Here is a 12,607-nt window from a genome sequence, read left to right on the forward strand (position 1 = left end):
CGGAGGGGAGGCGGGAGCAGGGAGAGGTTTGGCCCGAAGGCAGGGGCTTTGAGCAGACAGAGCAGGCTGGGGCGGGGTGCTTACGAGGACTGAAGGGTGGGCCTTTGAATTGGAGGGAGCCAGATAGAGGGCTCCAGCTGCCCCAAGCCCACCCTGCCCCTGCCACTTCTTCTGCCTCCCGCCCAGCCCCTGCCTTACCCCTACCTGGCCCCAGCTCAGGCCTAACTCCCTCCCTATCCACCCCTGTCCCTTCTAGCTCACCCCCCACCCCACCCCGGCCCCCTGCCTGAACCCAGGCCTACCACTGCCCCCCCTATTTCCCGGCCCCGAGTCCAGCTCCTGAACAAGGCAGTCCTGGTCCCTGCCCCGGCCCTGGCCCTGGCCCCAGACCGCCCCCAACTCCTGCCCCAGCCTCTGCCCCAGCCCCCTCCCCCCAGCTGCCTTCCTACAAGTCACGGGGGCTGGTTTGCTTTGGCAGCCTCTCTGCTGCCTGCAGCCGTGACCTCTGGAGCCTGGAAGTCCTGCACCGGGTGGGGGGATGGGGGGCTTGGCCCGGAAAAGGCAGCACCGAGTGCTGAGGTCCAGGCCAAGTGGCCGGAAGTGTCCACAGGCAGATACACACTGTCCCGCCAGCAGCCAAGAGTGATCCACGTCAGACCCCAGGGCCAGATAAACACCCAGACACACAAGGGTCACCAGCAGCCACCTGCTAGTGGATAGCCATGCTCCCAAACCCAGACCGCGGCCGCTCATCCCACACGCTCGGCCCCACGCAGAGCCACAGTCTCCCACAAGGGGATCACGCCTGGGGGCGGGCACGGGTGCTGCCAGCCCCTAATCTCTCTCTGCCCCTCCCCCCATTTGCATCTTCCTCTCCCTCCCTCGCCCCTCCCCAGCTCCCACCACAGCAGAGAGCCACCCTGCCAGGAACACAGCAAACCACCAAAACGCCTGCCGCCTCCCCTCCCTCCATGGCACCTTCCCTTCCCTGCTGCCCCCGTGACTCCTCTCTGGCCCCCTCCCAGCCTCCCATCCCACTCATGGTCCCCGCTGAGCTAGTGACCCTCCCGGTCCCCACTAATTAAGTGGCTGCACCTTCCCCCTCCTTTTGCCTGAATGTGCACAGAGGGCGGGTCCCCGGGAAAACGGAGGCTTTTGGATTTGGGCGGGGGTGTAGAGGTGACAGGGCTCACGAGAGAGACTATGAATCAAGTCCAAGAATCTTTATTTCCTGAACAAAACTACTCGTGTGAAGAGAGAAGAGGCTGAATGGGCCTTTCTAAGTGGCCACAGTCCAAGGCTGGTGAGAAAGGGCAGGATTGGGCTGGGGCAAGAGTGCATCACAGGGAGAGGGGACCCCAGGTCCAGCCAGAGGAAGGAGGGGAAATGTCGCTGGGGGTCGGGTCGGAGTGGGTCCAGCACCCCCTGCCCCAACCTGTGCCGGCCCATCACGAACCCCCCACTGGGTGGAGGGGGGGGGCAGGGAGGGGCTGGGCCCCAGTAGTGTGCATCTGAAGCGGCCGATGTGTGCAAATCAGCAAGAAGGAGGGGTGCGGAGCCGCTGCCCCCACCTCACCGCCCCCCCTCCTAAACAGGCAGCAGAAGCAGGGGTGGGGGCAGCGGCAGTATTGCTTTACCCATCATGCATGGCGTGGGTGGGCGATGGGGCAGGAGGAAGTGGGCTGGATTGGGGGTGTGAGCCAAGCCCCCTGCCCCCTCCCACCCTGGCAGCTCCGTTGGCAGGACTCTGAGGCTCATGGAGGCCCAGGGATGGCCAACCCGCCCTGGGGGCAGGCTGTGCCCAGATGTTCCCCATTAGGGCTGGCTCTTCCTTGAGGTGGAGCCCAGGGCCTAAAGGTGAGGGAGAGACAAGTATCAGGGACCTAGTGGGCTGACACTCGCCCAGGCCCTCCAGCCCCTGCCCACCCACCTACCTTACCGGGGCTATTCGGCCACCTGGACACCCGTACAGTTCTCTTTGCTTTCTGAGGTGATGGCCAGGTATTCCGAGCTGTGGGGGCAAAGGCCAGGTGTAGAGTTACCCCCCTCATCAGTTTGGCCCACCCCCGGGAAACCGAGGAGGGTTGGGGTCTCTGCCCCAGGTGCACAGGGTTCTGGAGTTAGAGAGAGGCGGGGACTGCAGACTGGACATCTAGGGATCCGCAGGAAGTCCAGGCTGGGGCCTGGAGTCCTGAGTCTGAGGGAGGAGGGGACCTCGGGGGGTCAGACTCTGGGTCCCGACCCTACCCATCCGTGACAACAGATGTACCCCTCTGGGAAGCCCGCGTGTCTGGGTCGCCTGACCGCCTCCCCCACCAGCGCCACTCACGCATTCTCTTGTGCAGCGGCCTCCGTGGCCGCGGCGACCTTCTTGTAGCAGTAAACCATCTCTGCCACGAGCCATATGGTCAACACCACGATGAGCACATACATCATGATCTCCGACACGATGGACGCCATGTCTCTGTTGGCTGCAAGGGCCAGGCAGGGTCAGGTGGCAGTCAAGGCCAGGCTCGGGAGGCATGAGGTGCTCCCAGCTGGCGCTGTGAGCTTGGCCAAGTGACCTGGGTTCCCTGGGCTCCCTGGGCCTGGTCTGCAAAGGGGACTATGCTGTTTCCCTAGCGTCATCGTTGCTACTGTGATTTTGTTTGTTTCTTTTAAAGTAGGCTCCCCACGCAGCATGGAGCCCAGCGCGGGGCTTGAACTCACGACCCTGTGATCAAGACCTGAGCTGAGATCAAGAGTGGGACGCTTGACCGACTGAGCCAGCCAGGCGCCCCGTCACTGTGATTCTTAATAACCAGCGTCCAGTGGGCTTTGGGATCCCCCTCAACCTGCCCCCTGGGTGGCCGGAGGGGGCATCTGTGTCATTCAGGAGGCTGCAGATGCCCGAGAGTTGCAGCTCTGCAACCAGAAGGCTCGGGTTCCGATCCCGACTCTGCCACTTGCCACCTGTGTAACCTTGGGCAAGTGGCTCACCCTCTCTGGGTTTGAGCTTCTCCATCTGTGAAAAGCTGATAATCACAATATCTCCTTCTTGGGAGTGTTGTACAAATGAAATATGCTTCAAAAATCCTTAGGCTAGGGCTTGACATATAGGTAGCCCTCAACACCTGTTTACTATTATTAATTCTACTATTACTGTTATTATTGGAGCAGTAGAGCATCGTAGTTCAGAGCAGGGGCTCTGGGAACCGGATTCAAATCCTGACTCTGCCTCTTATTAGCTGTGTGACTTTAGGCAAACGACTCCACCTCTCCGAGCCTCAACTCGTCCTCTGTAAACCGGCGGCGATAATCCTCATGCCTTCTCACAGGGTTGCTGGGAAGAGAAAGCAAGTTAATACCCGTAACAGGCGTGGACGGGCTCGCAGTGGGCACCGCCTCAGTATATTGGCTCTTCACTGACGTTTTCCGGAAGCCTTCTGTCCTTTCCGCGGCACTGGCCCTTGCCATTGCCAGCTTCCTTTCACTGAGCCTAAATTTAAACTGTGAAGGGGATGTGCTCAGCCAGGGAACCAGAGGCGAAGGCCGCTGTGACGTCCTCGGCCGGATTTCACAGGTGTCCGCCCCGTACGCCCGGGCGTCTCCTTCCTGGTGGCCAGGACCTCATTTCCCCCACTGTCCTCAAATGGTCTTTCCTCCCGTCAGTGGGTACTCTCTGCTGCTCCGCCCTGTGCAGATGGCACTGACGCTTTCTGGGCCAGAGTGAGGGAGGGCGGCAGGGCTGGATGTTTCTCCCCTGCTTCTGGGCCAGGAGGAGCTGGGGAGAGGGCTCCACGCATCATTCGTTCATTCGAAAGATAGGAAGGCGTCTCATACGGTGAATGCCTGCTTTCAGCCAGGCTCTGTGCCAAGTTCTTTATGTGAGCGTCTCCCTGAGTCCCTGAAACACCCCAAGGATAGAAAGAGTGCTGGCTTCCCACGTCAGCTGACCTCAGGAAGCACACTGAGGTGGATATATGTTGGAAAAAGCGCACATCTTCAGAATTCTCCTCCCTGCTCCTGGAACTCGGTGCTCAGATGGATTGAGGTAATCTGGCATCTCCTGCTCTCCCAGTCAGATGAGGACGGTGATCGACCGGCACGGCCCTGTAGCCCATTTTCCAGAGAAAGACACCGAGGCTCAGAAAGGGGACAGCGCTGGACAAGGATGAACAGCCAGGATTGGACTCGGAGCCAGGATTCAACCCCAAGTGTAACTGATGGCAGGCTCTGAGCTCTTCCCTGCTCTGGAAACTACCGCAGCCGAAGAAACACTTGGTAAAGGGCGCTGTATGTCAAATGCAGTCTCTACTAAGCCACACAGACATCTCAGGAGGTAGGACTGTCATTCCCCTACTTCACAGACGAGGAACTGAGGCAGAGAGGTCATGCAGAGGGTAACAGGCCCCTTCTCTGGGGAGAACTTTGATTTCTTCAAAAGCCCCCAAATCTTCTAAAAGCTGGCAGCCCCCCAGATCTGAAGCTCCAGCCTGCCCCCCTGCAGACTGGATTTCTCACTAGCCTCAGATGCTGCTTCCCCTTAAGACGTTCTCCACCCATACCGGCCATAGCCGAGATAGAAGTAGCCCTCTTGTCCTCATTTGCCGGCTCCCCACTCGTGCTGGGGGACCCCCAGGTGCTTCTACCATCTTCCACAGCTCTGCTAGCTCAGGAAAGTTCTCACCACCAACACCCACTGGCCCTCCTTTGGAAATGACTCCATTCATTCCTTGCGGTATTACCAGGAGGCATTCTAGGCTGATGGGTAATGCTGAGAATGCAGTAAGATAGTGGATTATAAAAAAAAAAAAAAAAAGAATACGGTATGGCGGGCAATGCGAACAGTACAGTAATAACCACGAGTAATCACAGAAATACTGTGGTGTGATGAGTTATGTTAAAAATACTACAGTATGCTGGCTGATGATGAATACAGTTGAACAAGTAAAACTTTAAAACACTACAATATGATTAATCTAAAATACTATAGCATGGTGGGTAATGTTACAAATACTCTAGTATGATGGACTACGATAAAAATACTGTTGTATTTTTGGTAATGTTAAATAGTATAGTATATAGTAATATAAAATACCGTACTATGGTGATTTAAAAAAAAAACCCACTAGAGTATATTGGATACTCCCGTAGACTCTGGGAAGACAAAATAAAGAGCTGTGCCTGCCTTTGGTGAATGTGAAGAACACAGGCTCTGGGAGGTAGTAGAATATGGTAGATCGTGCTCGCGCCCCAGCCTCCGTCCCGCAGATGAGGACAGCATTCCGAGCAAGGGCCAAACCACAAGAGCCACAGGACGAATGGAACCTGGGAACCTCCCAGCTCTCCTGACCCCTCGCCTCGGCACTGAGTCGGGAGACAGGATTGACACAGATTTTGTGAAACCTCGGTATTTGGGGGCGTTTCTTGTTACAGCCACTCCCAGGGGGCGGGGCTCCGTCTTCTACATCCGTGGGTGGCCGCCCACCCAGCATCGTGACCTACGCCAAAGAGGAGCTCACACATGTCTCCTGCACTGAATCCTGCTGGTTCACTTTGATAACAAACGTAAAAATGCTAATTATCAAAAGAAACCCACAGGCTCTGGCTGACGGCAGAGTGTAGTGAATCACACCAAGAACAGAAACGGCAGTCACACGTGCTTGGCTGGGTTCAAATCCAGGTCCCAGCTCTGCGATCTCGGCCACGTGATCTTACCTCCCTGAGCCTGGGTTTCCCCACCTGTAAAGTGGGGCGAGTAGCGGCCCCTAGCCAGGAGGGTGGGTGGGGAGGTTCAATGAGGGTCTGCACCCCTCTTGGGGAAAGGAAGGACAATGCACGGTGCTTGATAATGCGCGTGCGCTGTGGGCCCCATGGGCCGTATTTGCCATGGCTCTTTGGTGGCTCAGGTTCTGGGATGGTGTCCTGACTCTAAGCCAATGGGCCCTCGGGCCCTGGAAAATTCCAGTTTACACTCATCGGAAGATGTTTCAGAGAAGGGATCCAAGGCAGCTGGAGCCAAAATGATGACATGTCCCCAAACGCCTTAGATGCTTGCTGTTCCGTGCGGCCCCACACCGGCAGCATTGGCTTCGCTGAGAGCCTGTTAGAAATGCGGCCGGGGCCCCACCCCGGGTCTGCTGAGTCAGGGTCTGCACCTTAGCAAGACTCCCAGGATGCTCACGAGCACAGTGCAATTTGAGGAGCTCTGCTCTAGGGGACGCACTCTTGTCTCTTCCGCCGGGGTGACCAAGGGAGGAGGGGCTGAGGCCACCAGACAGTCGGCACCTCCACTGTCATCCCCACTACGTGGGCAGCCGACACCCAGCCCGCCTCTGGGTCCTCACACAGCCCTGAGAGGTGGATACCATTATCATCCTGTTTCCCACGGGACAGCCCTTCCTCAGAGACAGGAAGGCCCCTGCAGGACGTCCCACAGCCCACGTGGCAGAATTCCGCACCCAGAACTTTCAGGGGGGAGGTCTGCTGGGGCCTCGCCGCAGGTTGAAAGGAAAGGAAACCCAGAGCTGGGGCTGGGGAAGGAGGTGCGGCTCCCCCTGCTGCCGTGGGCGTTTGCCTGGCACAGGCGAGGAGCCAGCCTGTCCCCTACCTGCCATCTGTCCCACCATCTGGCTGCCGGTGGGCAACAGGGGTGAGCGGGCAGGCAGGGCCAGACTCACCTTTGTCCACCACCTCAAGGTGGATCTTTTTGACGACGCTGGTGTTGTGCTCATAGTTCTCAAAGAAGAGCAGGCGGTAGACGTGGCACTCATAGTCGCCGGAGTGGTTGTAGGTGACGTTGGTGATGAAGATGGACAGGTCCTGCAGGTCCTTGGTGCCCCGGCTGCCGTTCCACACCACGCGGCCCTCGAAACGCTCATCTTCCTCCAGCTGCAGCACCTCGTTCTCATAGCGCAGGATCTGGGGGGCAGCCGGGCAGGTCACCGCCTGTGCCTGTTCCCCCCACCCCCCCACCCTCGTCCAGACTGTTCTGTCCCTTGCCCTGACACTCAGAGAGACAGCAGACACACGTGGGCACCATGACCTCAGGCAGGGAGGGCATGGGGGGCAAGGATCGTGCCCTGGCCTGCCCCCAGCCCTGACTACGCCCCTGGCCCACGCACACACGCACGCTCACACACATATTCCTCAGGCACCCCTCCACCCTGCACCCCAAGCCCCCATTCAGCCTTCCTGGCTTTCATTCTCACCGGGCACGCTCCTCAGCCAGGGACAGAGGAGTCCAGTCTCAGCCACGGCAGACCCCAATGCTCCGGGAGGCCCTACGAGTTTATGGTGCCCCCTCATGTGTAGTTCAAAATACATATAACGTACAGGAGGGCAGGAAAGTGCTGCTTTTCTTCCATGATGACTACCTCAGACATCCTTGCTGCTACTAAATCTTTGTGCCAACCGCGTGCCAGGGACAACTGCTGGATCACCCCTCACCCAAGCCTACGAGCTAGAGACTGCCGCCACCCCATCTTTAGAGAGGAGCAAACTGAGGCTCAGAGAGGCCCAGTGCCTTGCCCAAGGTCACCAGCTGGTCAGGGGTGGAACTGGAATCTGAATCCAGGTCATCACGAATAGCACATTATCGGAAACGAAGGGACAACCCCTCCCGCGGGCTGCCTGCCACGGCGTCCCACACAGGAGCCCGCGGCCCCGCACCTGTGCCGGGCGCCACCCCCCCCCCACCTTGACAAACTCCTCCGTGCCCTTCTGGCGGAAGGTCCACTCTGTGAAGGTCTCGGCGGTGGTCTCGCTGCGGCGCTTGCAGGAGATGCACAGAATTTTGAAGGTCATCCCGAATACGGCTTCGGTCTCTGAGTCCACCTCCACGCAGCCCCCCCAGGCTGAGGACACTGCAGGGACAGCAGGCTCAGGTGGAGCAGGGGCGCCCAGCACCCCGGGCAATGCCAGGCTTCCTGGCCGTTGGCTCTCGGGCCTCTCAGAAACCATCTGTTTCCCCTTGACAATGGTTACGAACGGACAGAACCAGACGTTCAGCCTGCCCCTGCCACTTGCTGTGTGCCCTTGGCAAGTCCCTCCTCACCTCTGGCCTCAGTTTCCCTCTGTGAGGTGAGGGAAATGGTCATCTCTGCTTCGAGGGGTTGCTGGGCAGATTCCACAAGTGAGGTAAGGCCCCAGCAGGGGGCCTGCCACTCAGGAAGCCCCTCCCCCCCAAACAACATCGGGCTGTCACTGTGGGCAGTCACTCAGAGTCTTTGCTCTGTACCCAAGTAGATACCCATGTACCCCTTCTTAAGCAGTCCCCTTGCCCATGGTACTGCAGCATTTAGGTGCTGGGACTCGAATTCCAGATGTGTTAGAACTTCAACGTGGCGGAGTCATTTCCCCCCGCGACTGCTCTGCAAAACCAGCCAGCCCCAGAGAATGGGTTGGGAGAAGGCAAGACCTCAGAGGGGCGGGTGGGCGCTGGAACCAGGGCAGCCCCACACTCCAGCCCAGCTCTCTGATCACCCACCCTCTACCCAGCTTCTCTGGCCCCTGTCCCCTCTGTCCCCAGGCTCCTCAGCTCCAGACCCGTCTCCCAGCTCTTATCAGCTTCTTGAAACTCACTGAGCTCTTTGCAGCCTCAGGGACTTTGCACCCCCGCTGGATTCCAGTCCCCTTGAGCGCCTCCTCCATATTCTTACCTGCCACCCCCTTCCCAAGGCCCAGCGCTCACCAGCTAATGCTGCGCCTCTCCGGCTCCAGCTCTGGGGCTGTTTCCTTGTCCCTGAGTCTCTCCCTCTCTGAATCTTGGGAACTCCGTGTCCTCCTCCCCTGCTCTCTCTTTCTAACTCCTTGAGCACCTCTGTGACTGTCTCCCTACTTTATATCTTAGGGAGTCTCTCTGAAGGGTCCACCACTTTGTGTCCTCTTTCCAGGCTCAGATGGCCTCTCTCCCCCTTTCCCTGTCCCTTTTAAACTCCACCTCTCCCAGTGTCTACCATCTCTCCTGCCTCTCTCAAGTTTGTGTCTCCAGCGCTCCGATTTCTAACTCGCTTCTCGGCCTCTCTCTGGCAACCTCTACAACCCTCTCCGGCTCCTTCCTCCCGGTTACTCCCGATCGCCAGTCTCCGCGGAGCACTCCGGAGTACTCCGAGTCGCCGCGCCTCTCGCGCCTTCCCTTGCGTCCCCATCTCTCCCTGTCTCTCGGTCTCCCCTGTCCCAGTCTCCGGGCGCCGCCTTCCCTCCACCCCCCCCGCCCCCCGCGGCTGTGGGTGTCACATTGCAGCCTGCGGGGCTCCGGGAGCAGCTGACTCCGCGTTTCCTCGCCCCCGGCTGGGCGCCCGCAGCCGCCGAGCTGTGCCAGCCCGGCCCCCGCCCGCGCTCGCCCACCCGCACCTCCCACCGCCCTCCCCCGCCCGGCTCCCCGCGCTCACAACTTCGGAAGCGGACTTAGCCGGGCCGGGGAGTGGGCCGGGGGCGGCCGTCGCCCCGCCGTCCCGGGTCCCGCGCGCGCGCACCCCGCCGCCGGGCCGCTGCCCGGGCCGTGCCCCCCCCCGCCGCGCCACCCCCCCGCCCCCGCGCACTCACCCAGGGCCGCGCCGACCACCAAGGCCAGCAGTGTCCCCATGGCTGCGCTGCGCGCGCTGCGCCCCCCTCCCGGGCCGCCGGTATTAATAGCGGGGCAAAAGAGGCAGCGGGCCCGGGCGGCGGTTAGAATGTCCCCGGGAGCGCGCGGGCGCAGCAGCTGCGGCTCTGGGACCGGCGAGGAGGGGGGGCGGAGGGGGGGCGCGGCCCCCCCGCTCCGGTTACCGCCGGGGGCCCAGCCCCGGGGCCCGGCGTCCGGGCATCCCCGCCGCGCGGGCGGCGGCCGCTGCTCGGGCTGTTGCGCTGGCGCGCGCAGCCGGGCACATTCGCCAGGTGCACCGACCCCGGCCCCGCTCCGGCTCGGGCGCGCTGGGGCGCGGGCCGCGGTCTCCTGCGCACTGCAGCGGCGGCCGCGGCGGCGGCGGCGGCGGCGGCGGCGGCGGCCCGGGGAGGGAGGAGGGAGCGGGAGGGGGCGGGATGAATCACCGCGGGGGGAGGGCGCGGCCGCCCAGCCTTTGCCGCAGCGGCCCGGGAGGCGCCCGCTGCACCGGCCTCTCCGGGTGGCGCAGGGACCGCGGCTTCTGGGCGTGGGCGCACGGCCTGGGTGTTCCCGACCCCTCCCGACTCTGGGGACCCCCGGCACCGGAGTCCGGGAAAGGTCACCCCCAGAGTCACGGGAGGGCTTAGAGGGCGTTTGGGGGGCAGGGTTTCCGACTTCAGTTTATGGAGGTCATCCTCATGGGATGGAGGGGGACTCGGCTGGGACCTCCAAGTGACCTCCCCTTCAGATCCCTGACATCGGGGCCTGGAGGTCACTGAGCTGGAACCCAAGTGGGCATGGGGGGGGGGTCAGGCTAGGGCCACCTAGAATACTTGGGACTCCACCCAAGCAGGTGGGGGGTGCTGGATCTAAACCAGAGACGCTGCTCTGGGGGTGGGGGGGTACCATGTTTCAGGAGGAGGGTCCTCGGTCTCTGATGTTACCACCACCCCCAACCACCACCACTGTTCAGGCCCCTGCTGCCGTTCCCAGGGCATCAAACTTATTCCTGCCTCAGGGCCTTTGCCTTCTTTGCTCTTCCCTCTGCCTGGACCACTCTTCCCCCTGGTGACCAAAAGGCTCACTTCTCCTGCAGCTCTTGGCTCCAATGTCACCTTCATCAGGTCGTCTGTCCATTCCCAGGAAACTGCCTCCCCTGTCCCTTACGTGACCGACTTTACTCGTTTCGGGTTTTTTCTACCGCATTTGTCACTACCTGACATAATACTCTTCCTTTATATAGATCTTCCACCGCCTGGCCCTCCAACCCTGGACTAGAAGATGCCCCCAGGTGGGGACAGTGTCCTGCGCACCACTGTGTTCCCAGCACCTGGAACTGGGCCTGGCACATTATAGGTGCTCGATAAAGTGAATAAATGCCAATGCTAGAGCCCTTCTGATGCACTGGGTCCATTTCTCCCCCCCAATATTGGCAGCAAGTTCTATTATTATCCCCATTTTACAGAAGAAGAAACTGAGGCTGAGAGCTCCTCACTCCCTTGCCTAGGGTCATGTAGCTGGCCTCAGGTAGATCCGGAATCCTGCCCCAGCAATGCCGGGTGGAGAAGTTGGGGACCAGGGTGGGAGACTTCAGGCTGGCTGCTCAGGTCCTGGCCTCCAGTTCTGGGTGCGAAGTTCCAGAATCCCCCTGACCCAGTCCCGCTGACCAGGAGGAACCAGGGTGTGGGGCAGGCTCGGGGCAGAGGAACAGGAAGCCAGGGACACTGGACACTTTGTGGTCTGAGCCTCTGTGCCAACACCTCCTGGGCTGTGAAATTGCCCTGCAGAAAATAACTCTCTTGCTGTACCGAGCCCTCCCCCTAGCAGTGGGTGACAGGCGGAGGCAGTGAGGACAGGCCTTAGGCACCGGGCAAGGGCACGTACTCACAGCCCAACAAGCTGGTGTTCACCGAGCACCTACTGTGGGCTTGGTGCTGTTCTAAGCACTTTACTAACATTAACTGTAATTCTTCCTACAGGGTGGGCATTACCACTATTCCCAATTAACAGGTATGGCAAACGGAGGCCCAGAGTGGGTAACTTGCCATGATCACATAGCTAGAGGAGAGGATGGCTCTGTCCTTTGCCACTTGTGGTCCCTCCCACCTCCATCCAACCCCTCCCTCCAGTCCTCTGTCCCAAACCATCAATTTGGAAGTTTCTTACAGCCTGACTGTGACATGCCAAAGGTATCTCCTTAGCTCTCACTCACTCTGGAACCAGAACAGGGTTGAGACAGACCTGGGTTCTAGCTGGACCAGAGACTTGGCCTCTAAGCCCATTTCCTCATTGGCAAGACAGGGATCCAGATGGCCTCAACCTGGACAGGCCATGGTAGGATCCTGCAGGGGAAAGGACCTTGCATCTAAGTGTGGAGACACCAGGGACAGGCCTGCAGTCCTTGTCTTCGTGCAGAGTGGCCTCAGACACGTACCTATCTGCCCCCGCCCTCCAATCTCATGGAGTCACCGTGAGACTTGAACGATCGATCACCAGACCTTGGCACAGAGCCTGGCCCACACTTGGTACTTACTACAGGAGTTACTTTTCTCTCCCTGCAATTTTTCCGTAAGAGTAACATCAGTTGAATACGTACTCTGTGCCAGGCCCTGTTATGAGTAGCCACATTTATTCATGCATCTCTCCTAATAGCGGCTTGCAAAGTGGGGTCCTGGGAGCTGGCTGGAAGTGCAGATTCTCAGCCCACCCCAGAGCTGCTGACTCAGAAACTCGGGAGGTGGAGAACTATTCACTTCTAAGAACCCCAGGAGAAAGGTGCCACTCTTATGCCCATGGTACGGGAAAGTGAAGCTCAGAGGGCTTGACCCGGGTTACGTGACCGCTAAGGATCAGGGGTAGGATCTGAACCCAGGCCCCCAGGCACCTGAGTCTGCCCTCACAGCCCCGGCACTGGACCCTGATGACGCAAAGCTTGTGGAAGATGCTGGAGAATCCCAGATCGTGTTAGTGACTCGGGCCCCTGAAAATGGACAGATTCCCCCTTCCAGCACAATGGGAGCCCCCCACCACCACTCCCAGATA

The 12,607-nt window shown here is 59.9% G+C and overlaps 1 protein-coding gene across 3 annotated transcripts; it reads right to left on the minus strand.

The window, feature by feature from the left end:
* Nucleotides 1-1,208: 1,208 nt before the first annotated feature.
* On the minus strand, nt 1,209-9,913 carry SCN1B (sodium voltage-gated channel beta subunit 1). 3 transcript variants are annotated; one of them, XM_035023819.1, is made up of 6 exons: nt 9,529-9,913; nt 7,681-7,847; nt 6,663-6,903; nt 2,330-2,471; nt 1,940-2,011; nt 1,209-1,851 (listed from the first exon to the last, which is right to left on the minus strand). In XM_035023819.1, the coding sequence occupies exons 1-5, from the start codon at nt 9,566-9,568 to the stop codon at nt 1,945-1,947; spliced, it is 657 nt and encodes a 218-aa protein (XP_034879710.1). In that variant the 5' UTR covers nt 9,569-9,913; the 3' UTR covers nt 1,209-1,851; nt 1,940-1,944. The 3 variants fall into 3 exon arrangements, with proteins under 3 accessions (XP_034879710.1, XP_034879709.1, XP_034879711.1); XM_035023818.1 differs by having other exon boundaries at nt 1,935-2,011; XM_035023820.1 differs by lacking the exon at nt 9,529-9,913 and adding an exon at nt 8,675-9,145 and having other exon boundaries at nt 1,935-2,011.
* Between the last annotated feature and the right edge of the window lie 2,694 nt (nt 9,914-12,607).

This window comes from Mirounga leonina, unplaced genomic scaffold (genome assembly GCF_011800145.1).
Source record: "Mirounga leonina isolate KUSES-001 unplaced genomic scaffold, KU_Mleo_1.0 Mir_177, whole genome shotgun sequence".
NCBI lineage: Eukaryota > Metazoa > Chordata > Mammalia > Carnivora > Phocidae > Mirounga > Mirounga leonina.